General features: G+C 33.1%; 1 protein-coding gene across 1 annotated transcript in view; it reads right to left on the reverse strand.

The window, feature by feature from the left end:
- SKAP2 (src kinase associated phosphoprotein 2) overlaps window positions 1-26,748 on the reverse strand; it is a 150,043-nt gene that overhangs the window by 109,597 nt on the left and 13,698 nt on the right. The window contains exon 4 of the mRNA XM_060108566.1: window positions 21,881-21,988. Within this exon, the coding sequence (XP_059964549.1) occupies window positions 21,881-21,988 (108 nt within the window). The remainder of the gene's footprint in view (window positions 1-21,880; window positions 21,989-26,748) is intronic.

The following is a 26,748-nucleotide window of genomic DNA, read 5'->3' on the forward strand; positions in this document are numbered from 1 at the left end:
CCAGTCCTGAATCAGCCTTTTCTCTAAGAAGCCTTGGTTCTTTTGAGTGGAAAATGGTACTTAGAAACCAAGATCTAGGTGCTCAGCATGCTCATGTTACTGGTGTATCATTGCTTCTAGACTTGTAGTGGACAGAGCTGGGAAATACTGTACATAATATATCCCTATTGGACTCTGGTTAATAATAATGCATCAAAAAATAATTTGAATTGCTTTAAGATTAATAACATATAAAAAATAAACTGTTTTAATGTCTTCCATGTTAAATCTAATAAATTTTTTTCAATTCTCATATTCAGTGACCTCTCTGTTGCTTCTGATTGTTATTCTCTTAACTGAATCTGTCTCCCTCTTCTCTATGACACTATGCCATACTAATTCCCCCTCTAATCATCCTTACTCTTTTGCAGCTTTTTCTTTCCTTCTCTCATTTAACAGACAGTTTCTTCTTCCATTTCCATTTCTTCAATGAGTTCACAATGTAACCTCAAATTTTATATAAATGTCTTCATACTTTATAACTCTACTTCTGTCTTCTCATATTCTCTCTAATCTCATACCATAGTTCCAAGACTCTAAGGAACATCTTTACATGCATACACTACCAAGATTATACTGCCTTTCCCATGATCTAATAATCCTTCCGAACATCCCTACTAGTTTCAATAACTGTTTATCCTTTCCAAGTTGTGTCTCCAGCAGTTAAAATAGAAATTATTGAGCACAGTAGGTGCTCCCTTAATATTTGTTGAATGACTAAATGCCAAAATTAATTTCCCTGTTATTGTACTTAAAAATTGAATTCTCTATGATCCCTCCTTCTTCTGTGTCAGTTACCTAGTCCATTCATCTTCCTCTATCCCATTTCTAATATTTGACATTCTGCCCTCCAAAATCAAAATGCAAAACTCAGGTCTTTCTCATCTTCGTTCTTATTTCAAGAGCCTCCCAACTGATGACTGGACCACCTTTATGTTCTTCCTTCAAAGTCCACTTTTCCTTCTTCCCCCCCACCCCAGTTTTATTGAGATATAACTGATATACAGTACTAGGTAAATTTAAGATGTACATCATAATGACTTGACATAAATATAGTGTGAAATGATTACCACAATAAGTTTAGTTAACATCCACCACCTGTTGCCAAAAAAAAAAAAAAAAGGTTTTTTCCTTGTGATGAGAACTTTTGGGATCTACTCTCTTAGCAGCTTTCATATATACCATACAGCAGTGTTAACTATAGTCATCATGTTGTATATTACATTCCCAGGACTTAATTATCTTATAACTGGAAGTATGTAGCTTTTGACCATCTTCATCCAATTCCTCCAACTTCTGATAACCACAAATCTGATCTCTTTTTCAATGAGCTTTTGTTTTTGTTTTTTAGATTCTGCATGTAGGTGAAATCATACAGTATTTATCTTTATCTTTGTCTGGCTTATTTCACTTAGCATAACGTCCTCAAGGTCCATCCAAGGTTGCAAATGGCAGGATTTCCTTCTTTTTACAGTTGAATAGTATTATATATAATATGTACTATATATATTTCATACATTTTTTATGCATCCATCTGTCAATGGACACTTAGGTTGTTTCCATGTCTTGGCTATTGTAAATAATGCTGAAATGAACACAGGGGTACAGATTTCTCTTAGACATAGTGATTTCATTTCCTTCAGATATATACCCAGAAGTGGAATTGCTGGATCATATGGTAGTTCTATTTTTCAAATTTTTGAAGAACCTCCATACTGTTTTCCACAGTGTGGCTGTACTCATTCACATTCCCACCTACAGTACACAAGGGTTCCCTTTGCTCCACATCCTTGCCAGTATTTATTTCTTGTTTTGATGATAGCCATTCTAATAGGTGTGAGTTGATATCTTATTGTGGCTTTGATTTGCATTTCCCTAATGATTAGCAATGTTAAGCACCTCTTCATCTTCTTGTTGGCCATTAGAATATCTTTGGGAAAATATCTATTCAGGTCCTTTGCCCATTTTTAAATTGGATTATTTGGGTTTTTTGCTACTGAGTTGGTTGAGTTCTTTATATATTTCAGATATCAATCCCTTATCAGACATATGATTTGCAAGTATTTTCTCCCATTCAGTAGGTTGCCTTTTAATTTTGTTGATGGTTTCCTTTGCTGTGCAGAAGCTTTTCAGTTTGATGTAGTCCAAATTGTTTTTTTTATATTTTATTGCTTGTGAACAGTCCACGTTTCATAAAAATACCAGATTATCTTCCCACACCATGATTTTTATCCTCTCTTCTGCGTGAATCTAAACAAGGTCTAGGATTTGAAGTCATCTATTGATGACTGGCTAATTCACATGGTAGTACCTTATATCTCAAGCTTTACTGAATCCCTTTTTTGCAGCCCCATCATACTCATGGATAACTCCAAACTTTTGCTCATGCTGTTGTATCTCCATATAAAGTCTACCAGCACACTGTATTTTTATATTTCTAGATCTTACAGTGTCTCTGAGTCCTGATTATGAACGCAAATATTATACTAAACTATGCTTTCACAATAAATGGTCTTAGCTATTGAGCTGACTATACACAAATCCCAGGCTAGACCCAACAGAGAGTTTTAAAAAACGTACTTATATGAATTTGTCTTTTCACCTAAAAGTGGTATTGAAAAGAGAAACTGGTTAACTGACTTTTGGTTAAACAAAGGTTAACCATATATGTTATAGTTTATATTACATCACCATTAGCTTTTGTTCTATAGTTTCTAATGTATATGACCACAGGCAGGGACCTTGTCTTATTTTGTGTTTCCCTAACAGGATAAACATTAATACTTATTAGCAACCTTATGTATTCTGGACACATTTTCCTTGAAATAGTCACATATTCTAGGTTTTATTTTATTTTTCTTAATTTATCTCAAAATTTTGTTACTATACTATAAAGCTATACTATAAAATAATAAAATAAAATGTCTACTATAAATGTACAATTTTATATACAATTATATAATACTCTACCCTGATTAAAACACTATTAACTATAAAATAAAATTCATTCATTAAAAGGCAGATGATATTAGATATCAGAAAAAGAGATTTAGTTACTGAAGTAACAAAAGAACATCCTTATAAAGGAATCTCACTGTAAGGTAGCCCCATTGTATAGGCCCCTAAACATGCATTATCACAAGATACCAGTTTACTATTTTTGAAGGAGAAATTATAATGCCATTTTAGAAAAACAAATCAACCCACAATTAGGTGTTTATTGTCTTACCCATTTTTAAAATATTTTATACTGGCCAGTTTCTCCCAGTGCACTGAATATCATGAAGTTGCCATCACCCATTCCCCAGGCACTTTGTACTTTTGATATACAAACTGATTTCACTATTAATCTAAGCAAAATTATGTTGAGAAATTTTCCATGGAGAAAATAAAAATTATCTACTTCATCCTACTAGTTTTAGAATAGTCCACTGTATAGATTGCCACTACTCCCTTCTTTAAGAAAAACAATAAATGGTGACTATAGCTTCAAAATGAAATTTATTTTACTAATATCTATGTCAACTAACATGTTTTTGTACCTATCCTTCCAAAAGGATTCCATCAAAAAAAACCAACATATGATTCCTATCACTTTAGAATTCTCTCACATAACTGAAAAAAAATTCTTTTTTTTCTAAAGCAGATAAAGAAAAGAATCTTAAATGATTCAAATTTTACAGTTGTTAATACTAACAGACTCTTCACAGAAAATATAGATGTGGTGTGAGGAGATCACACTTCACTAACTGGAGTCAGGAGGCTAACGTTTGGGATTGGGTGTTAGGGAGGCAGATGACATTGTACTAGGAACACAGACACTGGAGTCAGAGAGATTCTGGTGTGAATTCTCGTATTCCCACTTCTTAGCCATGTGATCATCCTAAATTTCAGTTTCTTTATCAGCAAAATGGGTATAATACTTCCTACACCAGGATGTTATGAGGATTCAAAATAAAACATGGGAAACACCCAGCACAGTGCCTGGTCCATAAAAGTCCAGTAAACAGTGCTAGTAGTAGTGATGAGATAATGATCTTGAGAAGCCAACTAAGCATTCTAAGTCTTAAGTGTTCACCTGCAAGATGAGGAAGTAGCATATTCAATGACTTTCTAAGTCCCTTACAGAACTAAAAAGACTACATGATTCCCATGGTTAAAAATCAACAAACATGAATTCGAGTTCTTCAAACCATCTAGACCGTAGATGCGCCATTAAATTAGGAAAACAATAATTCTTTAAAGTATTTTCAGATTTATAAAGAAAATTCACATTGATTATCTCATTTGGGCCTCAAATAACTCCATGGGCTTCAAATAACCCCATGATATTATTGTCCTTATGTCAATCTAACTATAAAATGAACTTTAAAGTGACTATTTCTTCAATCTAACTATAAGATGAACTTTAAAGAAGCCAAGTGGTTTGGTCAGGTCACAAAGCTAGTATCAGAGATTTCAACTCTGTTTGTCAGCATCCAAAGCAACAGAGATTTCATCTCCTGTCTGTCGGCATCCAAAGCAAATGTTCCTAAACACTACTAGCCTGCAGGACAGGTATTAGTGCCCCACGAGAGAAAGATCATAGGTTTTGGAGGAAAAAATACCTAAATTTCCTCCTCAGCTTCACCATTACTTGCTTTGTGGCATTGGACAAATCATCTCATCTCTCTGGACCATAGCTTCTTCAATAATAAAACAATAATTCACCATGCATGCCACTGAAATTTATTCTGATATATTTCTCTAGAGATTTTACCTTAAAGATCTAAGGAAGCCACATGAGTACTAAAATTTCTGATGAACAGATAATAAAATCCCATCATTTTCCTCAACCCCGCCAATTGCTCCTTCCTTACTCCTATATCCTCCTTACCTAAAGAAGAGCACCAGAAACCTCTCATTGTCCCTGTTTATCTTCTTCCCCAACAAATGAACCTATGTGTAAAAACTGAAGTCCAAAAAGATATAACTTTGTACTTCTTATATTTGCAAGGAGATGGAGGGAAGAACCTAGTTAATAATACAAGAGATGCCCCCATCTGCAGGTGACAATTGTTATAAAGTCCCATAAGAAAACTAACTTTTACTATGTACCCCCAAATGAGAAATCATTAATAGGGGAAAGGACACTTGGCAATAAATGCCACCTAATTATATAGACTAATAAATACAGGTGATTTTAATGTAGTAGATTAGAGTTCTAAAATCCCATTTTTGCAACTAGGATTTGCAAGAGAGTTTAGTAATTTAGAGAACATTTTCCTTATTACATCAAAGTCCTATAATTTACCTTATAAATAAAATGTTCATAAAACCTATAATCTTAATTCATATAACTCAATCCTAACTTCGGCAATTTACTTGAAGGCATGTTAATTTTTAAACAATTTAAAACCATTCTTAAAAGTATTTTCCATTTCCTCCTAGAGCTCCAATTTGTTTTTGAAGAAATTGTTCCCAAGATGTTAACTGAAACTGCAAAGGGACAGCTGCTTGATACGATGGGGCATATTACTGCTTTGCAATATCAAATCACTCAACCTCACTCCTTTTCCCTTTTTTGGGCTCTAGGTTGCCACTAAAGTGGCTATTTATTAGTAAGTAAATACAGTGATGGTCATATTGTGCATACTGATATGCCCTAAGGTCCTTTTATTGGGAAATGAGAGTATTTGCCCATACACACTTAATGTCTATGTTAATGTCTGCACTTGCTTTAACTTTCCCTAAATCCCAAAACACGTTTCAAGATTTGTTAACTGGAAAATTTCACACCACTACACTTTTTCGTTGTTCATTTTAAATTATGGAAACTCTCATATCTGTCATGAACCTTAGGAGACAAAAAGAGAAAAAACATTCCTTATGTTGGAACAAAAGGTAATACGGTCTAAATATAATATCACAGAGTGTAATCTTATATTAATCTTAAAAATTTAACCTTATATTAATCTTACATATGCATTACCATGAATTATGTCAACAATTTATACAAAACAATGGATTTAAATTATATATATCAAAATATATAGGTTCAAATGGTTTTTGCATTTTTCCTTTAAAGTATAGTAGGTATTTTTTAATTATCAGAAAATAATGCAAGAGTAAAATTAACATTATCTATGGTCATATCACCCTTTACATCATCTTCCTTAAAATCTTGAAACTCAAGTCCTAACCATATAGTTTGAGATAATCCATAAAACCATGTTTTTTTAAAAAAGGATTTTCTGGTCCTGGTTTCCCAGGGTCATAAAACTCAGACTGGCCTCCCCAAATTTATCTTTTCTCACTTGTTTCTTAACTGCTGGGTTATAAATACCTTTGTTTATTATTAAAGACACATTTTCTTCTGCAGATTCATTCCTGTGAGAAATATGTTCCAAGTTCTATATACCCACATTGTATTAGAATTTTAAATTTCACTTATTTAACTTTATATAAAGAATAGTCTTTAAATTTGACAAAGCCACTTAAAACTCTACTAACAATTTATCTTTCAACACTATTTGTTAAATTTTTCCCTAGCATTAATTCTACTTGGGAGATACAAACACTCAGAGTATGGATATATGTAATACATACACTAGGGTCAGAATTGATTTCCTATCTTTGAACCTGCTGGGCAAAAAAGTAACAGTATGCAACTGTACTCATGCTGTGCAAACCTCCATGCTAATATGCCTATTAAAATTCTAACACATTGGGGTTTTCTATGCCTATTTATACTATGCATACATTTATTCTATACTTTTTCAAAAAATGTTATGTGTAGGTGCAAAATTTTAAAGCCAACAACAACAACAAAAATGGTTATCAGCTTGCCTTGTATTAGAACCTCTTTTGTCCGCCAATCAACAATAAAGCATTATTCCACCATCACAAAAGGAAAACCTTTGGAGGCAGTAGAGGACTATGGGTTGTGCAAATGTGCAGTTGCTAAGTAGCAAATATGCCTCTCTTCTAATCAAATAGCCCCAGCTCAGCGATGCCGCTGGCTTGGAGCAAGAAGCAAATTCCACCAGCCACAAACTTAGAAACAGTCTTGAATTATTTGTTGCTGACCGCTGGCTGAACCCTTCCTGATGAGCACCATCACCATTAGCCACTACTCAGTGTATTCCATCAACCAATGGCAATAGCAGCATGCTACAGCTCAGGCTACAAGAAATTGATCAAACAGGGTAATGAGACTATTTCTTCACAGAGGTTATTTTAAATGAATATAAATATTTTCTTTCTACATAATTTGCCACAGAAAGGTCACTGAACTCCCTGTGATTCCAAAGAAAAATGCTTTACTGTCCCCCTTTACATATTTAAGTTAAGATAAAGCTAACAAACAATTCAGGGCATTTTTTGATATTAGGGGCAAATTCTAATGAGCTGGCATTTGTGACAACAGATTAGCTGTAATATTTTAGCTTCACATTAACTTATAGCTAAAAACTGATCAAATAATGCTACTCTATAAAGATAAAACTGATCATGATTTACCAATTAAAAACATTTATAAGAGTACATTTCTGTTTGAAGAAAGCACAATTAATCTCTAATGTAGGTGACAGTGAGGACATGAATCATACATATGCCTTCTTAGCTGAAGTTATTAAAATTTGATATAATTGTTGTAAATTATTTAGTGAAGCATTCATTTTTCTATAGCCCACCTCCTCCTGCTAGACAGTAGAATAAGATGCATGTTAACTATCCCAGTTAGCACATGAATCATTTCACTGGCAACTGATTTAGTTCTTCTTACAGAGTGACATTTATTGCTCCTTTTCTCCTTTTCTCTATATACTTTAAACTAAAACAATTATAAACAACATGACCAAATTACAGCAATTTAGCTGTATATTTTATCTAACATAAAATGCAAATGTTCTGCAAAGTTCAGTTTTCAGTTAGTAGACTTCCCCTATAGTGGTATTAAAATAATCCCAGCTGAATCACTATTTAAGAACTTTAAACGCCCACATACCAGCAACAATAAGAATTTGAAGTAAATATTTCTAACATATCAGCATTCTGTAATTATTATAACCAACATAGATTATGTAACATCTAATTAAAAGTTTCAACTCAGTAGAAACACTTTTATATGAATGGACACCTCTAAAAACATTCTAAAAGATGTGTCTTGTGTCATTAAAAATGAATGTGATCTAATATGATACAGTAAATATTTGTCAAAATGAACTGCTTTACATGCAGATTCTTTGAGAGTTTCAGTAATAATTTATTTTTGTTTATGCTCTTTATATCAGAAAACAAATAGGTCAGATAATTCTTTGCCTTCATCAAAAATGTCTAGTTTACTATGTAATATGAAAAAAGAAATGTTTCAGTGTATAGAACTGTGTGCTTAGGCAAGTTTTTAAAATTACTGAAACTCAGATGTGCTTTTAATAACTATTTTTAAAAACTGTTTATGGATGTTATTACGGATGACAGTAAAACCACCTCAGCTACCAAAAAAACCACAAGATATATGCAAATGGCCACCTTTTTTAAGAAGGGGATAAAGTATTGCTGGAGGTTAGAAGGTTATTTGTGCCACTGATAGGGATTTCTAAATATTCATTATTGGAAAATGGTGGCAGTCATAATAGGATTTTAAATACACATTCAAGTAACTTTTACCCAGAGATACAAGGCTTTGAATGAAACAGAAAACCTCCACAATTAATTTTAAATTAATCTCTCTTGAAAGGGAGGGCCACTGAAGAACTAGACAGAATACAATACAGAGAGGAGAAGCTCAAGGCTTACACACAGTATTTGTTTAGGTGCATTCTATTCCTTTCACAATAAAATTCTTCCATGCTTTAAGAAATGGCTAAAGGAGAGTCTCTAAATAAAAATCAATAATTAGTTAAAAGAAAATTAGGATCAAATAGCAAGAAGCATCCCATCAGCTGTCTAACAATATGACAAATTCAGCAGCAACCACAAAGAACCAATATAACTTCTGGTGCCAAGGAGCCAGATGGTACTGCTGGAAGAAATTAAGTCTACAGATTGGCAGTTCGACCCTGTGATTATTGCCCAAGGGAGGACAAAGTGGAAGAAGAGCTGGAGGTTCAGTACGATGGGGATAAATCAATTACCACCAACTCACCACATCCTTCCTATCATAGCCTAATAACGGATTCTAAATACCATCCCAGTGAACTGTCAAAGGTTTAAATAGTCCCAATCTTAGTTGGGAATGATAAACTTATATATAGTAAAAAGTAAAAGATAATCTCAGCTTTTCATCATAGGCCTTAGCAAAGAACACCAATAACTTTATCCACAGACAACAAATACTAAAGTATTTTAGTCATAGCTTTGTTGTGAAAAATAAAGCTATCTTCTTCTATTTTTTATTTTGTGTTACATTCAACCATGACATTTGTTAAAATTCTGCATGTTTTCCAAAAAGAGAATTACGGAGAGATAATGGTTACATATAATGGTCTCATGACTAAACAATTGACATACATGTTTTATAAAAAATTATTTCACTTATATTTTTGGACACACACAAAGAAAGTACTTCCCACTTGTGATATCTAAAGAATGCTAAAGAAACAGTAACACCTCAAGACATGTTCAAAGTCAAATCATGATAGGGAAAAGATAATACACATTGTCAATTTATGCAATTATGAGAAATTCAATATCAGTTAAGTCATACTTTTGAAATGTAAGACAGTTATACACTTAGTAACGTCTGGCAAAGCTTATGCTGAGGGAGCTTTTTTGGTTTTTTATTACCATCCTTCCTTGGCCTATCATCACCTATGAATATATACAGCTGCTTTGTATTACTCTAGCTTGAGTAGGTCAGAAAATTAGATAAGAAAATAAGAATATTAAAATATTAAAGATAAAAAATTAAGAGTATTGACATTTTAAATCCTAAGAATATACAATTTTACAATATAAATATGTGTTGATTCGTTTAATATATTAGCAATTACACTGATAGATAGATGGCCTTTGGATTTAGTCTCATAACCCAATCAGCAACAGATCAATTACATTTCATTAAAAATAAATCTGATAAAGCAAAAATGTTTTTTGGTTAATTAGTTTGTAAGTATAAAAGCAAGGACTGAATTTACTGAATTCCAGAAAAGGATTAGTCAAATCACAGGTACACACTAATTTGATCGATGTTCACCGAAACCTTTTCTAATACATTTTCTAGCAGATTGCAGAAGGCTAGGAAATGAACTGCTAACATGAATTGCTCAGTGCACTATCTGAATCCCCGTTGTGGGCACTGACAGCCACAGTGATAGAAAAATTAATCACAGAGGATATGCCATATCTAAACTATACTGAACTCACTTTTCCTCATCTAACTAAACTTGTGTTTGTATACTTCCAATAGCTTGTTTGAAATACTGTTATAAAACTTAAAGTGTACATCAGCATTTCAACCTCTTAGGACACATTCCCTCCTGTAATTTTGGGATAAATAGCTGTTAAACCTTCATATTTCTGAACTAAATAACAGACCAGCAATGTTTTAAAAGCCTCAGAGGAGGGCAGCTAGTTCACAGAAGTGTCTGTATTCACACAGGTCAATAGGTTCCAGTATCCATAAAGATTCATAAAAATACATTAAAATGTATTTCAATGTTAGTCACAAAAATATCAACAGAAAAAAAATGATGAGAGATACCTTATAAAAGCTCAGTGGATAGTAAAGCAGAGCAGGACAAAATTTATTGGGGAAATTTTTTAAACTAAAGAAACTACTAGTAAATAAAATCCAAATATTTTACATATAATAAAAACACTAACTGTTATTGGGTGATACATTTTTATCACCCAAAGGATAACTTTGCAAATACCAGTATCAGAATTCTAGTTGACATAGTTCAAGACAGCAATATTAAGACTTTAATTGTACTCAATTATGAAACATGTAGTTATATGATACAGGTTTATTTCTTTGGAAAAAATGAAATATTTAACAACCTGATTTTAAAAACAGGGAATGACTGTCACAAAAAAGAATTCATCCATTTAAAAAATAGGATCCACTAGCAAGTATTCTTAAAATTTGGGATTTGAAGATACAAACTACTATATATAAAATAGATAAAAAACAAGGCCCTACTGTATAGCACAGGGAATTATATCAGTATCTTATAATAAACTATAATGGAAAAGAAAAACAAGAAAAAATTCCAGAGAAAATATATACTAAAACAAAGTTATTCATCTAATCACTTGGTCATCTTGTGACATTACAATAGCCAAGAGCTAACAATGGGCAAGTCCTATGTGCCAGGCACTTATCCTTACAATAATCCTATGAGATACTACAATTATCCCTATTTTTATAAACCCAGAAACTAAGGCTTAGAGAGAAAATAATTTTTCCAAAGTCAAAATGTCAAACAAGGACTGAACCCAGGTACATGTAATACCATAGTCCATGCACTTAACCACAATACAATTTGATCCTTGATATGATGAAGTACAAATTTTACCCTCTTTAAAGCCCTTCAAAATTTAGTTTTCGGATACCAGAAGTATATCCCGTCTGCCTTGACTAATGCTTAATATTGGTTAGACTGCCAGGGCAAAACACAGTTAATAAATATGATTCCTTAATTACAAGGAGAAATATGATTAGACAGTAAAAACAAAGAGAAAAGAAAAGCCTAAGAACATAACCAGGATTCAAATAAATGCTGAAGAAAACTCAAGATAAAATGTATCCCCGTATGTATATAATCATATTAAGGAATGAAAGTAATTAATGGCTTCTAAAATTCTATAAATTAAGATCATATGTTTAGAAGCAAAAGCAACAATTTTCCTGGTTTACCTGTGAGGAAACTTGGGGCAGATGTCTCTATTCTGAACCTCCTAATCTATCTCTTTACAGTCTCTGGCAAGTCTTATCATTCTCATGACATTCAACATGTTTAGGCAAATAAATCAATGATTCTCCATATCTCTATCCCATATCTCAGACTCCCTCTTAAATTTCTTTGACTAAATTTCTCAATACTCCTTCAAGCTCAACAGACTTGATGCTTCTTATCCTATATATAGATGGCCTCACCTCCTTGAGAAAAGAATCTAAATGTCAGGGTTCACCTTAGGTCTCATGGTGAAATCTACCGTTGGTCCTTCCCCATATCCCCTCTGGGTACTTACTCTCCCTTGTCCCTTGCCTCCAACGTCAAGGTGACCAACAAGCCTCTAGTCAGGTCCTTCTTGTGCGTGCACTCCCCAGAAGGGTGCCCATCCCTGTCTCTGTTTCCCACTTCAGCTCGCCTCCCACAGCAAAGCAAATTTTTATTTGTCTTCTGAGACATTCCTCACAGCTCTTATCTCTACTTGCTTAATCCATTATCTACTTGCTTTACCCATTATTACCTCTGTTAAATATGACAACTGATGACCCAAAGTAGCAGTAAGCTGGTCCTCAACTCTCTTTCCTCTGCTCATCTTAAAAGCAGTGACATGTCTTATTGATACCCCAGTCTAACAAAATAAACTGTAAAATTTGTTGAATTAAACTTTTATTCCATGTAGCACTCTGCCTAAAGCATACAATATTGTTACCCTCTCTCACTACTTATATTAAAAAAAATCAATTCTTCACCTCCTAAAAGACACATTTTCTTTTATAAAGAAATCCTATTGTAAGCATATTATAAGTTTATGGCATACATTTATCCCAGAACATAGGTCCCAGGACACCAATACCAAAACAAGTCCTATTCAATGAAAGAAATATATGTGTATTTTTCCCCATGGTAAGACATTTTACTATTTTTGATATTAAATATTAATATTAAATAGTAACAGTAATATAAATATTAAAATATTATTTTTTATTTAAAATGTTTTTTAAAAAGTGATGAGCATGTTCAAAATAGCGTGGCTTACAGGTGGTATTAGAAAGTGAGGAGGAGCTTTTGAAGACATTTAAACAAATTGACACCAAAGCACATCTCTGAGATGAAATTACTTTTCTGAGAGTTTTTAAATATTACACTATCTTTTTCTGCTTTTTACGCATGGAAAATAACTAGACGGTATCCAAATTACATTAACACTTTCTCTAGATATTCCATATGAAAAGCTTCGACGCAGCACCTTTGCTTCAATGACAGCCAAACTTGGAGACTGCTCTCAGAACTTTCATATAAACTATAATTAAATATCTCATTATGACATTGGAACTTGAAAGTATATCAAGAAAAATGGAATTAGAATCCCTAAAATTTCCTCAATAGTGAAAATAGACCTAATATATAAATTAAAACATGATTGTGACTATGGATGAAGATATAGAGAAAGATATAAGATATAAGAAAGATATAAGACTTCCAAAAAAGTAACCAAAAATCAGAAGGATGGGAGATGAAGATACTGAGACTACTGTAATTGATTCTCTCTCTGACCCTAGATCAATTCTTCTAACTGTGATAAAGGACCAGTTTCCCCCCCAAGACATCACAACATCACAAATTAATACTTTGGTTAAAAATATGTATATACATATAGGTATATATGCATGTATTTTATATATAATATGAATTACTAGAAAAAATAATGATCACGTATTTGGATAATGCAGGAATGTCAAAATGCTATAAACATTTCTAAGTGCTTAATCTCAATTTCTGTACTTATATTGTTGCAGACCAGTAGCAAACAGATCACAGACTCAGATCAGTCTGCAGACTACACACTGAGTAGCACTACTTAGATAATTCATGTTGCTCCCTCATGTCTCAGTTCCCTTATCTGGCAAGACTACTAGGTTTAGTGACTGACATATAGGAAGAAAAACAACACAAAACACACACACACACACACACGTCCTTACAAAGGAGAAGAAACAAATTCAAAGAAACAAACCAACTTCTTTCTTGAAAGCTAAAAATAGTGACCATTTTTCTGAGATGATCACCCCAGCACCCCTTAGATCCCACCACCATAACTATGCACTGACAAAATCTAGCCCAAAAAAGTCAGAATATCAACGAAATAATTTACTTGGACTGTATGTTCTCTGAAATAATTTGTTAAAGTAAAACTGATGTGAAAGAAGAGCCATATGATTATTCATTTATATGTGTAATGCAGCAAACCTTACTGCATTTACATTTCAAAAGGCATAGATGATATTGCTAAATGAGGGGATTGATATCTTCTGCAACAACACAAAGCAAGAATTCTTTTTAAAATTACGTTAAAGGCTACAGAATTCGAGAGTTCACTGAGCTGAGAAAAGCACAGCAAGAAAATTACTTTTTGCCATCTGCACAGTTTCTAAAGTATCCACTAAGCAACAATAACATTAAAGGTAGGCTAGGATATGTCCCTGTTTTAATTAGTATATTAATCTCCCAATTCTTTAAAGAACTCAGTATTTTGAGAAATAACTTAGCCTCAAGTTAAGAACACCTTAAGAACTTACACCTTAAGGTATAAGAACTTAAGTTCTTACAGAACTGGAGAAAATATTTACAAATCATATATCTCATAAGAGACTGGTAGCTAGAGTTCTCTTAGAACTTAACAATAAAAAGACAGCCCAGGGCTTCCCTGGTGGTGCAGTGGTTGAGAGTCCGCCTGCCGATGCGGGGGACACGGGTTCGTGCCCCGGTCCGGGAAGATCCCACATGCCGCCGAGCGGCTGGGCCCGTGAGCCATGGCCACTGAGCCTGCGCGTCTGGAGCCTGTGCTCTGCAACGGGAGAGGCCACAACAGTGAGAGGCCCACATACCGCAAAAAAAAAAAAAAAAAACAGACACAGTGTTCTGCAACAGCCAAAAATATCTTTACTATTGGCCCAGTGCTGATACCTAAAGATCTGTGAGTGGGACTTGACCTCCCTTGGGTTAAGGTATTCCTCTATTAACATGCAAACTTTCCTAGGGGTAATTTATCAAAGCCTTTCCAATGTACTTAATTGAGAATTTGATTTGAGGGGGGAAACAGATTCAAAAATGGGACAACTACCCACAGACAGTAGTGTCGGGAAGGGGCCCTGTGCAGTGTGCTGAGGGACCACAGAAAAGTGCAGTAAGTAAAGAATATTTTTTACCTACTTCAAGGGATTGCTTAGTGCTCTGCCTAGTACACATCTGCACATTCAGCCCAAGTGCAATGGTTCACCTTTCTTTTCAGCCACAAAGGCCAAGGTAATAAATACAATTAGAACAGAGCTTCTCAAACTTTAATGTGTACATAGGGATCTTGTTTAAATGTTAACTCAGATTCAGTAGGTATGGGTGGGGACAGAGATTTAGCATTTTGAACAAGCTCCCAGGTGACACTGTTGCAGTTGGTCTGCAGTCCATACTTTGGGTAGGAAGGGGCTAAAAGAATCCCTTCCTTTTCAATGCAATGCCTACTACTCTAACCCTGGCTCTTATCAACACCCTCTGAACCAAAAGCAACAGTATCTCAGCTGGGGAAGAGGCAAAATATAGTGGTTTTGAGAGCAGAGCCTGGTCCTTGGAGTCAGACAGACATGAATTCAAATTTCAGTTCTGCCACTTATATGACCTTCATTTGACCTCTCTATCCCTGAATTTCCTCCGTTGTCAAATAGTGATGATATCTACCTCACAGAGAGGCTGTCAAGATTCAGAATAATGTAGCAAGGCACTTAGCTTGCTGCCTCCACTGGATGGTCTCTTTGCCTTGATTCATCCAACAATTAACTGCCAGGACAATCTCCCTCAAATATGCACTCATCACATCAATCTATTGCTTCAGGGATCTCTTAATGACTACCAAATCAAAGGTAAACTCCTTAACTTGGTATTCAGCTCTTACTGTCCCTCATTTGCTTACCTCTAAGACCCACTGCGCTCCTTCCTGTTCAACATCACCTCTGGTTATTACCTTCTCCAGGCAAATCACCTCTGTGCCACCATTAAATTTACTAATTCTGAAATGTGGACACAAGCATTTGGAGATCTAGGGAACTTCTAATCAATCAACTGGTCCAAACTCTTCATTTCACAAATCAGAAAATAAAAATCCAGAGAGGCTAAGTGACTTGACCTTGACAACAAAATGATTACCAATCAGTACGAAAACCTGGTTTTTGGACTTCTACTCTAAATGTTCTTTTCAGCAGATTTTCCAACTTTCTCTCTAGCAAACTTCAGGAACCATGCAAAACTCACTTTTAAAAAAAGGCCCTCCGTTTACAATTCACTCTACAACCTCTCAGAATGTAGGCATAAAGTTTATGTTTTGGTTTATTCAACATGATGCCAAAACATATGATTGACTCAGTCAACAAGGGAAGAAAATCAATGATACCAATTATTTGCCTTGGTACACACCAAATCAATTAAATATTTTAACACATACTAGTTACTATTTTTGGAATCTGCCTTGTTAGAACTTAGATTGCTGATAGGTGGCTATCTTCTCTTTCCAACTGGATTACAAGTCTCTTGAAAACAGGAATTTTTTTCTTCATCTTTGAATTCCCCATTACCTTGCCAAGGTACCTTGTTCCTTTCTTCATGAATTGTGTAAATAACTGCTAATTTACTGTATTAAAGATGCATTATTTTTCATAATTTGAGTTTTATTACCTTTGCAATATTTCTTATCTAGCCCACTTTGTTATAGTCTTATTTGCCCACTTTGTTTTATAGTGATGTATTTTCCCATTCAATGGCATAAAAATTAAAAAGATGATTCTCAATGGCTATGTGTTTTTATTTTATTCATATATGCCTTTGTAATCATAAAAATATTTTACATCTGTGTATACTTTATATCTCCAATCACACAATATATATCTCGAGTATAAAAACATGTTTTCTACTTTTTTATCATTTCTCCAAACTATAACCCCTCACTTCTACCAAGGTACCTGAAGCTAGGCTATACACATTACAGAAGGACTAAAATAATCATTGTTCTTATACTGCTATAACACAAGCTAGCAATTGGTATATTAAAAGAACCAAAAAAAAAGTTTAAAAAAAAACCCCACACAAGTGCAACAATATGTTATGTATATAAAGATATGTATAAGTTGCAAACTAATCTAAATTCTCAGAATAAAATACAAAAATATGATTTTTATTATCAAAAACCACATGATACTATAGTTGGTTACCCTAAATGGTAAGTAATTGAAAGAACCTTGTTTTTCCTGGTTTTAAATATTATTTCACATTCTACTGGAGCCCAGAGAAAAGTAAAACATCTATTGCTTGGCTTTTACTAGAACTGATTAGTGCTACACCTAACTTTACACACAAAAATATCTTCCTCAAAAGTCGGTGTCTATCATAAAGCAGAAACTAACACACCATTGTAAAGCAGTTATACCCAATAAAGATGTTTAAAAAAATGTGTAATGTGTAAAAATTTACCCATTAAATTTATGTTTATGCACATGGATGGATTTATATCTAAGCTTGTTGTAGATGCATTATAAGAGTTCATTATTTATAGGCATCATGGAGATAATCCTTAAAGTAATCCTTTGGAATAAGTGATTTACATATTTTATAAGTTCAAGTTTTCATATATTGGATTCCTTAAAGAAAACGAATACCAAAAAAGAAAAAAAACATCTACTATCATAAATTATGATCAAAAGAGCATAGTCTTTTTTCTTCATCTCAAACTTTAAAAATAGTTCCATACGTAAACCAGTATTTTTTCATACAAACCTATGTTCTTGTAATGCTCACAGTTTTTAGTAACCTATATTACTTGGGAATTTTTAGTTAAGAAGATACCAGGACAATAAATGACTGTTTTATATCTTTAGCTTCATTTTAGTCTTCCTATATTCACGCCCTAGAGGTTCCAGATTCTCATCCACAAAGTGATTCTGGTCTAGGACTGAATCAGATTTGCAACAAATGTCTACTGTGATCCTTCAACCTATCATCGATGGGTAGAGCCAATATATGTCTTCTAGCTCACTGAATCATTTCACCTTACCTTAGGGACTTTCCACAATGCTATACGGTTAGATGTTTGCTTTTACAAATAACGAAAATGAATGCAAAATGATTTCAAAATAGGAAAATGGAAACCCAAATCATTATATAGTATCTAAAAGCTACTCTGCATCTACCATCTTAGTGCCTAAACAAACATTCTAACATGTATGACAAGGGATATTCTTTAAGGTTTTGAGTTTCATTATCTCTAATTTTATCTGATTACTGACACACACCATTTCTACTAACACTTCAATATATCCAGCCATACAATAGCATAAAACTTCTAATAGTGGTCTACAATAGTCTAGACACCATTAAGATTTGCTTTAAGTTTTTCAGTAAAAAATAAAAGCACAAAGCTAATAAAATGAAATTTCTATTAAACATAATTTTTATAAATTTACCAAATCACAATGAAACTAACAGCAGTCATACAATCATTTATAAAATGTATTTTCCCTCAAAAAATAAAAACAAAAAAATGTTTCCAAAGAGAGATGAGAAAAAATTACAAAGTACAATATTTTTAAGCTACAAGCTTTACAAAAATCTGTCACCATCTATGTTACAATTCTAGTCATCAATAAGGTACTTTTTTTTCAATGCACTATTCAAAAATCAATTATATCAACTCTTTTGTATAGAAAAGCAGCACACCTTTCAGGCAACTAGTATTAATGAGTAGACGTGACTACAGAATCTCCATCTGTTTCTCTGACAAAGCTGTGGCTACTCTAGTCACTCATTGAAATTCCATTAATCTGGTGTACCAAGGTCCAATGCGAAAATCAAAACTCCATCTAACCCTTTATCAGTTCACAATAACCTACAAGTGAACTCTGCCTGTTAGCATGCAGCAAGTTATGATTTTGCTATCAATCAGGCAGTTGGCCAATAAAAAAAAAAAAAAAAAAGGCAGGCTGGAAACAGCGTGTCTGGCAGGGTTTGAAGACTTTGTTTTTGTTTTCTGTTTTCATTCCCTTTCAATTTCTATAGGGTGTCTGGACCTTGTAAGATTATGCATTATTCTCCTTGGCTGTGATTTAATTGCTACCAGCAATCAAGTCGAAGCATCACTGAAGTGTGCTTGAATTTCATTAGAAGATATAACTTATGCTACTTTCCTACAGTACCTAATAAACCATAAAGAAACCAAAACACATATGGCTTGAGGGAATAACTGGAAAATTAGGTAGCCATTTGGGAACTGAATGAACTTTTGAACCAGAGGAACAGAGAAAAAGAAATATTAAACGAAAAGACAAACTTAGAATGCACACAGAGATGTGCAGGTTTGACCTTTTTAGTACCTTGAAAATTACATTAGCATTACAAAAAATACATATCATGTTTGTAGTTTATAATCCATCAAAGTTCAGATACTTTGTTAGTGCCTACCATAAGGTAAAAGTCAAAAGGACAAAACAACAATCTGATTTGACAAAAGGCCTTTTGGTGACCTGTGCTAATTTAGTTATACTTGTTGTTAAATGCATTATCATTTTATAATTAATATATCATTAGACTAAGGTCACACAATGAAGGAAAATTTACTCAGCAAAGGAAAGAGAACACATATAACAATCAAGCTGCAGGAAGAAAAACTAATATGATTAGATGATATTTTAGAGTAGAAATTAAAAGTTCAAGTGGTAGTTTAAAAATTAATTTAGAGTATTCTTAGAAGAAAATGTAAAATTATCAAAAACAGCACTATTTATATACCAAAAATGAATAATACTAAAAGTTAAATTTTCAATCTAAGAATTGCTTACATAAACACTGATGAAAATGCAATATTTAACAAAAATTTAAATGTTACACATAAATATAATTTATTAAATAATATTCAAATATTGATAATGTTTTAGCAATAAATCTTTTTCATGCTATTAATGTATTTTATTTATCTTTGGTTATGAAAACAAACATATAATAAATTATTTACTCATAAGAAAAAAACAATAGTCCTGTAAATGATTATTGACAGGACTATTTACATGAAATAGAATAGCAATTCACCTTTCCTAACAAATCACTGGCTCTCACATATATTTAATTGTTGGATTTCTTAGGTTGTAATTTTTTCAAGATAGCACATAATGCTTCCTGGTACATCAAAATATCTATGCTATTTTGAGAAATCCTGAGCATATATATTCTACGAATATGTTCTATATGTGTATGTATCCATATCTATATATTATCATGAGTACAAGTACTCTCTATATATGTATACATACAAACATACTCATTTCTATTTACCAATGTTTTCCAGAGAAGCAAAACAAACCATTGTAATATGTCTGAAAAATAGTTCAACTCAAATAATAATTCATTGTTTTGCCTAAAAATATTACTTCATCGATTATAAAACATTTTCTAGTAGAAATGCTTTTGAAGATCAGGTTAGAAAGGGTAATGCTCTGTTTCAGATAATAAGTGTTACTGAAGAAAAATGTGCATCTTTTTAAAAAATAGAGAATATAAGAGAAAGAAACTCTTTCCTTTTAAAAATAGATATTAAATGTTTGCCAAAATGTAAAATTCAACATAAAATGGATATGATTATTGTTGCTACACACTGTACAAAGTTCTGAATATAAAAAAAAGATTGGGGCCTCCCTGGTGGCGCAGTGGTTGAGAGTCCGCCTGCTGATGCAGGGGATACGGGTTCGTGCCCCGGTCTGGGAGGATCCCATATGCCGCGGAGCGGCTGGGCCCGTGAGCCATGGCCGCTGGGCCTGCGCATCTGGAGCCTGTGCTCCGCAACGGGAGAGGCCACAGCAGTGAGAGGCCCGCATACCGCAAAAAGAAAAAAAAAAAAAAAAAAAAAGATTCTGTTGTTCTGAATCAGTGGTTAGAATGTTTATCACTTATGCATGTACTTGACTTATCCCTGTTCTGCAGTAGACATAATTTTATACCTCATAAAAGTAATTTATGTTTCCAAAGGGAATAATCTGGATAACATAAAATGTGGAGTACTCTGTTGCAGGAAGCATATTTTCATTCAGCAATTGTATTTAGAGATGGAACTGCACAGTTTGATCATCATATAGCGGCAGAAGGCATTATTCATTTCTATGCCTACGTGAAGCTTTGAGTGCCACAAATTAATATGCATGGCTAATTTATCAATACACATTCTTAATTTGTACCTATATATCACCCTTATAGGTCTCTATAATTCAGATGCACTCAACTGGGTGGCATAACAGAGAAAACACATGCTACACTAAAAACCAGTTTCATAACTTTGGCAAGTTTTTAAAAATTAATAAGAAATAAATAATCAATTTTATTACCATTTCAATTAATACAAAAAACTATAATATTACTGTGTAATATAGGATACTTTTAGATGACCATCAGAAAAATGAAAATGTATTATTAAAAGAAGCATTTGATAGAAACCTGTCTCAATGAGAGAAGGCAATGTAGGAATAATTAATTTAATATTTTATGAACTCATTTTGTATGAAGTTTTCAGGAAAAAAGAGATCAAAAACCTTTTTCATTATTTATAAAATAATGAAATACAACAAGCCATTAGCAGCACAATAAAATTAAGCAAGAATCTGATAATATCAGATTAACCAACATACTTACTGATAATATTCATATGATGATGCAAGCACTCTCCTAAAAATTCAAGTAAAGAAAATTTCCTAGGAAAAGAAAGAACTACATACTTAGGAAAACCACTAGAGAGAGCTCTTCTGTTCCTTAAAAGGTTCTGGTGAAGGTAAGTTAACTGAAGCCTCTGTGTTTATCTGCTTTCTGACAAGACCACCACCTTTACACATTGTACTGTTTTGTGTTAGAGTGTCAAGAGGTATATTCTATAGGAAAATGTCACATACCATCAGAGGGGGCCTCATCATCTTTATCATATCTTTCTGAGGCTAATGAAATAGTGTCTGGAGGCCCAGCAAAAGGGTCATCATATTCTTCTCCATCTTCTATATCACCTATAAAAGAATCAGAGAAGAAAAGAATGGATATATGTATACCTGAACCACTTTGCTGTATACCTGAAACTAACACAACATTGTAAATCAACTATGCCCCAATATAAAGTAAAAATTAAACTTAAAAATATTATTAAAAAACAAAAACTAATCAGAGAAAAGTCTTTTATAATTTAGCCATCTTTAAAAGTGTTACTTTGTCAAAGAGGTAAATTTTACTATTAAATTCAGTCACTTTCATGGGAAACCAAAGAAAAAATTTTGAACTAGATTAAAAACAGATCCTATTTTAATGTGTATTTGCTGTAACTTAGCTAAAGTAAGTTTTTGAAAGTCAGTACACAACTGCTTCTTTCTGTTACAAAAGGATACAAGTTCCAAAATTATGATGGTCTCTACAAAGATGAATTCAAAAAAGTGGAAGCAGGTTAAAACATAACATGTAACCAAAACAAACAAAACCAAAATAACAATAACAGCAACCAAAAAAAGCATGGGAAGCACAACAGAGAAAATAATTCAAGTTAATTCCATATACCTACTCAATAATTGGAAAAATGATGATGAGAAATTGATAATTCAAAGCCATATGAACATTTTACGTTTTCATTAAAAATCACAGATTACATTAGAATAGATGAAAAATACTCAGTTGTGTTTTCAGAGCAGGAATCTTTTACGGAAAAACTGCTTTAAAACTCATATAAACCTTTTAAATTCAAACAAGGTGATTTACAAACTAGACACTTTCGATTTTGCATTCAGTAATATGTTACTCTATTTTTTCTTGTGTTCTGGCTAGTTTTCTAGATGATTTCCAAATCTTAGGCTGATTGGTTGGCTTGAAGTCATTTAATCCCCACAATAAAACCTTGTGGTTTGGGTTTTTTCCATATACTCATTTAGAATAATTTTTTAAAAGAGTGAATCAAACATTTGCTATATCCCAGTTATATCTAAGCACTCATTCTTCATCCATATTGAACAACAAGGAAAAAGGTATGCTTAATACCATATAAATGATCTGTTAACAATTCAAGTTACTTGTTAACATTTTGTTAAAATTTGTTAAAAATTCAAGAGAAAACCAACCACCTCAGGTATTACCTAAAAATCATAGTGAAAAATCTCCATAGGAATCCTAGAGTGCCTATAGTATTACTTTTAGATCATAGTTGCTGGGCAGATCCAGATTAAAGCTACCTGGCTCTCCAAAAGGATATCTGTATCCTCTGACATGTATCTGATGGGTTGCACCCTACTTTCACCATATTTTTGGTAAAGAGCCTCTTTCAAGACAACACTTTCAAAATAATAAAAACCAATATTCATATCTACTTTTTAAAATTTTGATATTTTATCAGCATTCATCATCCCTACCCTGAAAGTAAAGATATCTCCCATCAAGACAATAAGAGCAGAATATAAAGATGACTATCTTATTGTCCTTAGTGATTACACCATTATGTGTACCATACATGGTGATGTTTCTTCCCCAATTAAAATTCCAAGAAACATGTACAAATACTACTCATTCTTCGGATCTTAATTTCTCTTTCTTTCAAGATGTTCAAAGTACTTCTCAGAACATTCAGTGATCCCTTATAATATTTCTCTTATGGAAAGAAGAGTGGTCTGATTTAAAATATGAGGTAAGAGAGAACCTCATAAAAAGTGCTAGTAAAAATATGTTTGAGCATAAAATGACAGCTCATGGAATACACAGTAGTAAAGATCACAGAATTCTCAACTGCTCAAAATTGCTAGAATATCCTTATATTCTTAATAAAGTAAGAATTTTTATGTTATGAATTTTCTAAGGCTATTTCAAATCATGAACTATAAATCTTGCTATGAAAAAAAAGTATTAGCACACTTCGACTACATCACCATAACTTAGCATATTACACTATTAAGAATACAGAAATACAACAATAAAGCTATTGATTCTATGGAAAGGATTTTGAAAAAAATTCAGATGCTCATGCTTAAATCTATTAAACTCTGTGTGGAAATAAACAAAAAATTTTTAAGTTTTGAAAATCGGAATTAGTTTATTATCCTTTGATAATATCCATTATATACTTTTGTATATATATCCATGTATGTACACATACACACACAGAGCAAAAACATTATTATTAAAGCTATAAATTCAATAATATTTAATATAAGTTAAGACCGTTCTATGCAAATTAGTTACTGACATGTTAAAGACCTCTGTGGTTTTTGGTTTTGTTCAAAAAAAAAAAGAACACTTTTTGGATTATAGAGTAAAGTGAAATTGTCTTCAATTTACCCATTCTAAGAACTGCAGTTCATTTCAAATGTTGGTTTTTTTTTTTAAAAAAAATACTGTGATATTGGGCTTCCCTGGTGGCGCAGTGGTTGAGAGTCCGCCTGCCGATGCAGGGGACACGGGTTCGTGCCCCGATCCCGGAAGATCCCACATGCCGCGGAGCGGCTGGGCCCGCGAGCCATGGCCGCGGGGCCTGTGTGTCCGGAGCCTGTGCTCCGCAACGGGAGAGGCCACAGCAGTGAGAGGCCCGCGTACAGCAAAAAAAAAAAAAAAAAAAAAAAAAATACTGTGATATTTATATTTAGCTAAGACAAAATAAATTAAGTACTGCTACTGGCCTCATTTCTCCCCTCCCCGCCCCTCCTTTTTTAAAACTTTCCTTGAATTTAACTCAGAAAGTAAAGAATAAGCATCCCTGTGGCATCTGTATAGGGTTATTCCCTTTTTAACTTGCATTAAGTTGAAAAAACACATCATTTTTCAAAATAGTCTTTTTCATTTTACTGTTGTTCCAGTGATGATCCACCCCTTTTCCCCCCTCCCTAATTATATTTTTCAACTCAACAAAGAGCTGCTATATTATAAGGAGCTTTAATTGAACACAGGGGTCGCTGTTGAGCAGTGCAAAGCATTTTTTCTCCCCAGGGGCTGAGTACTTGCAACTATACCTGCAAAGACTTCGATAAATTAAAAGGAAAATGTTCAACTTGTGTTCATGTAATAGAAAACTGAACTCCAAAGCAACAATGGGCATCAGGTAAACGTATCCAATACAATTTACAGACATAATTGAAAGCATTACAGCCTAATCAGACATCTAAAAGAAAAGCATGCTCAAATGAAATGTCTACAGAATCATTAGTTGGCAGCCATTCTATTACCATCACACATAATGTCAGTGGTGCCTTGAGCCTGTGCCAATGACAACAGCATAAATTTTGCATCTCATTTCTATGGTCATAAAATTAATGATCAGTTTAAAAATACTTCTTTGTAAAAGTTATTGCGCAAAGAAAAGACATGAATGTGTCCCTGTTATGTACTCAGAAGGATAATTATGGGGTTGTTGCTCATTAATACTGTTTCTTGTTTCCCTAGAAAAGCGTTTGATTTATCCCACAACTTTCAAAAGTTTAATTAATGATACAAAGTTAACAGTCTAAAAGACAATGATCCGAGACTTCTTGTCCTGTAATTTCATTGGCAAGTTAAATAACACATCAAAATCAAGTCTTAGGTGTATCACAGCAGCATATTTCTTTGAAAAATATTTTTAAATTTTTAATAGTTGGGTTCAAATTACTATTATCCCTTCTTTTTTATATGGCTCACGGTCAATTAACATTTCCTAAATGCCTGGAGATAAAGCCCAACAGCAATTGAACAGTCATGATCCCACCACTGAAGGTGATTTAACCAATCTACTGCTTGTTTTAGCAAATACAGTTCTATTTTGAATGCAATCAGGTAAACAGTAAACTAAATAATATATCTAAAATTCAGATGATAACCATTCTCTTTTACAGAGAATGAAATGTAAACTTGGTGGGGAAAATTACTTGAGTGAAAAATATTAATTTCTAATTTTCTACTCAGTTCACTTGTCCAAAATAATTTCTCAAGTGATAATATACAGCTATGGATGGACATAAACATTTAACTTATAATTTCTTAAGGAAACCTGTAGTTTAATTCTTAAAAATTTGAAAGATTTGAGTCACCACAAATAAGATTCTCTTCATAACTCTTCTACCATAGAAGGGCTAATTTACAGCATGCAAACATGAGGCAGAATTTTAAAGGAAGGACACCATTCCTCAAGTACTACTTTTGAAACAGACTTCTACTACTATAGGCCCCATAATCTCAAACATGCTTAACACATTTGTACAAGGCCAGAGATGGGGGGTAGGGGTAAGGGAGCTGCAAGTTATTTGCTCAGATTTCACTGGGGAGCTAACTTTCAACAGAACATATACTATGTTAGGAAGAGTATATGTTCTGTTAGGAAGAACATATACTATGTTAGGAAGAGTAAAGGAAACGAAGTTAAATGTCATCCAAACTTCTGACTTTTCTGCTGTTCTCAAGGATTCCATCAGAACAAACTAAAATGGGTCCCTTCTTATCTAACAGCCTTGTTACTCAAAAAACTAGTTTAGTCCATAAATAAACTTAATAATGCCAATGAGGTCAAAGGAAATTGCTTTCTAAGTAAACCTATTCATATTTAACAATATCAATGGAGTTTTAGGATAAAATCTGCTAAATAAATGTTTTAATTTAGAGGAAAAATATTTTAAAGGAGAAAATGAGAGCTTTTTAGTTATGACATCTAAAGAGAATTGAAAACAATATATTCACATTTTTTAAAGCTGTAGACACCCATATTTGAAAAATATTCTCTTGAAATATTTGTCTCATGTTAATATGCATACCCTTCCTTTAGTAATTTATGGTT

This window comes from Mesoplodon densirostris, chromosome 9, assembly GCF_025265405.1.
Source record: "Mesoplodon densirostris isolate mMesDen1 chromosome 9, mMesDen1 primary haplotype, whole genome shotgun sequence".
Lineage (NCBI taxonomy): Eukaryota > Metazoa > Chordata > Mammalia > Artiodactyla > Ziphiidae > Mesoplodon > Mesoplodon densirostris.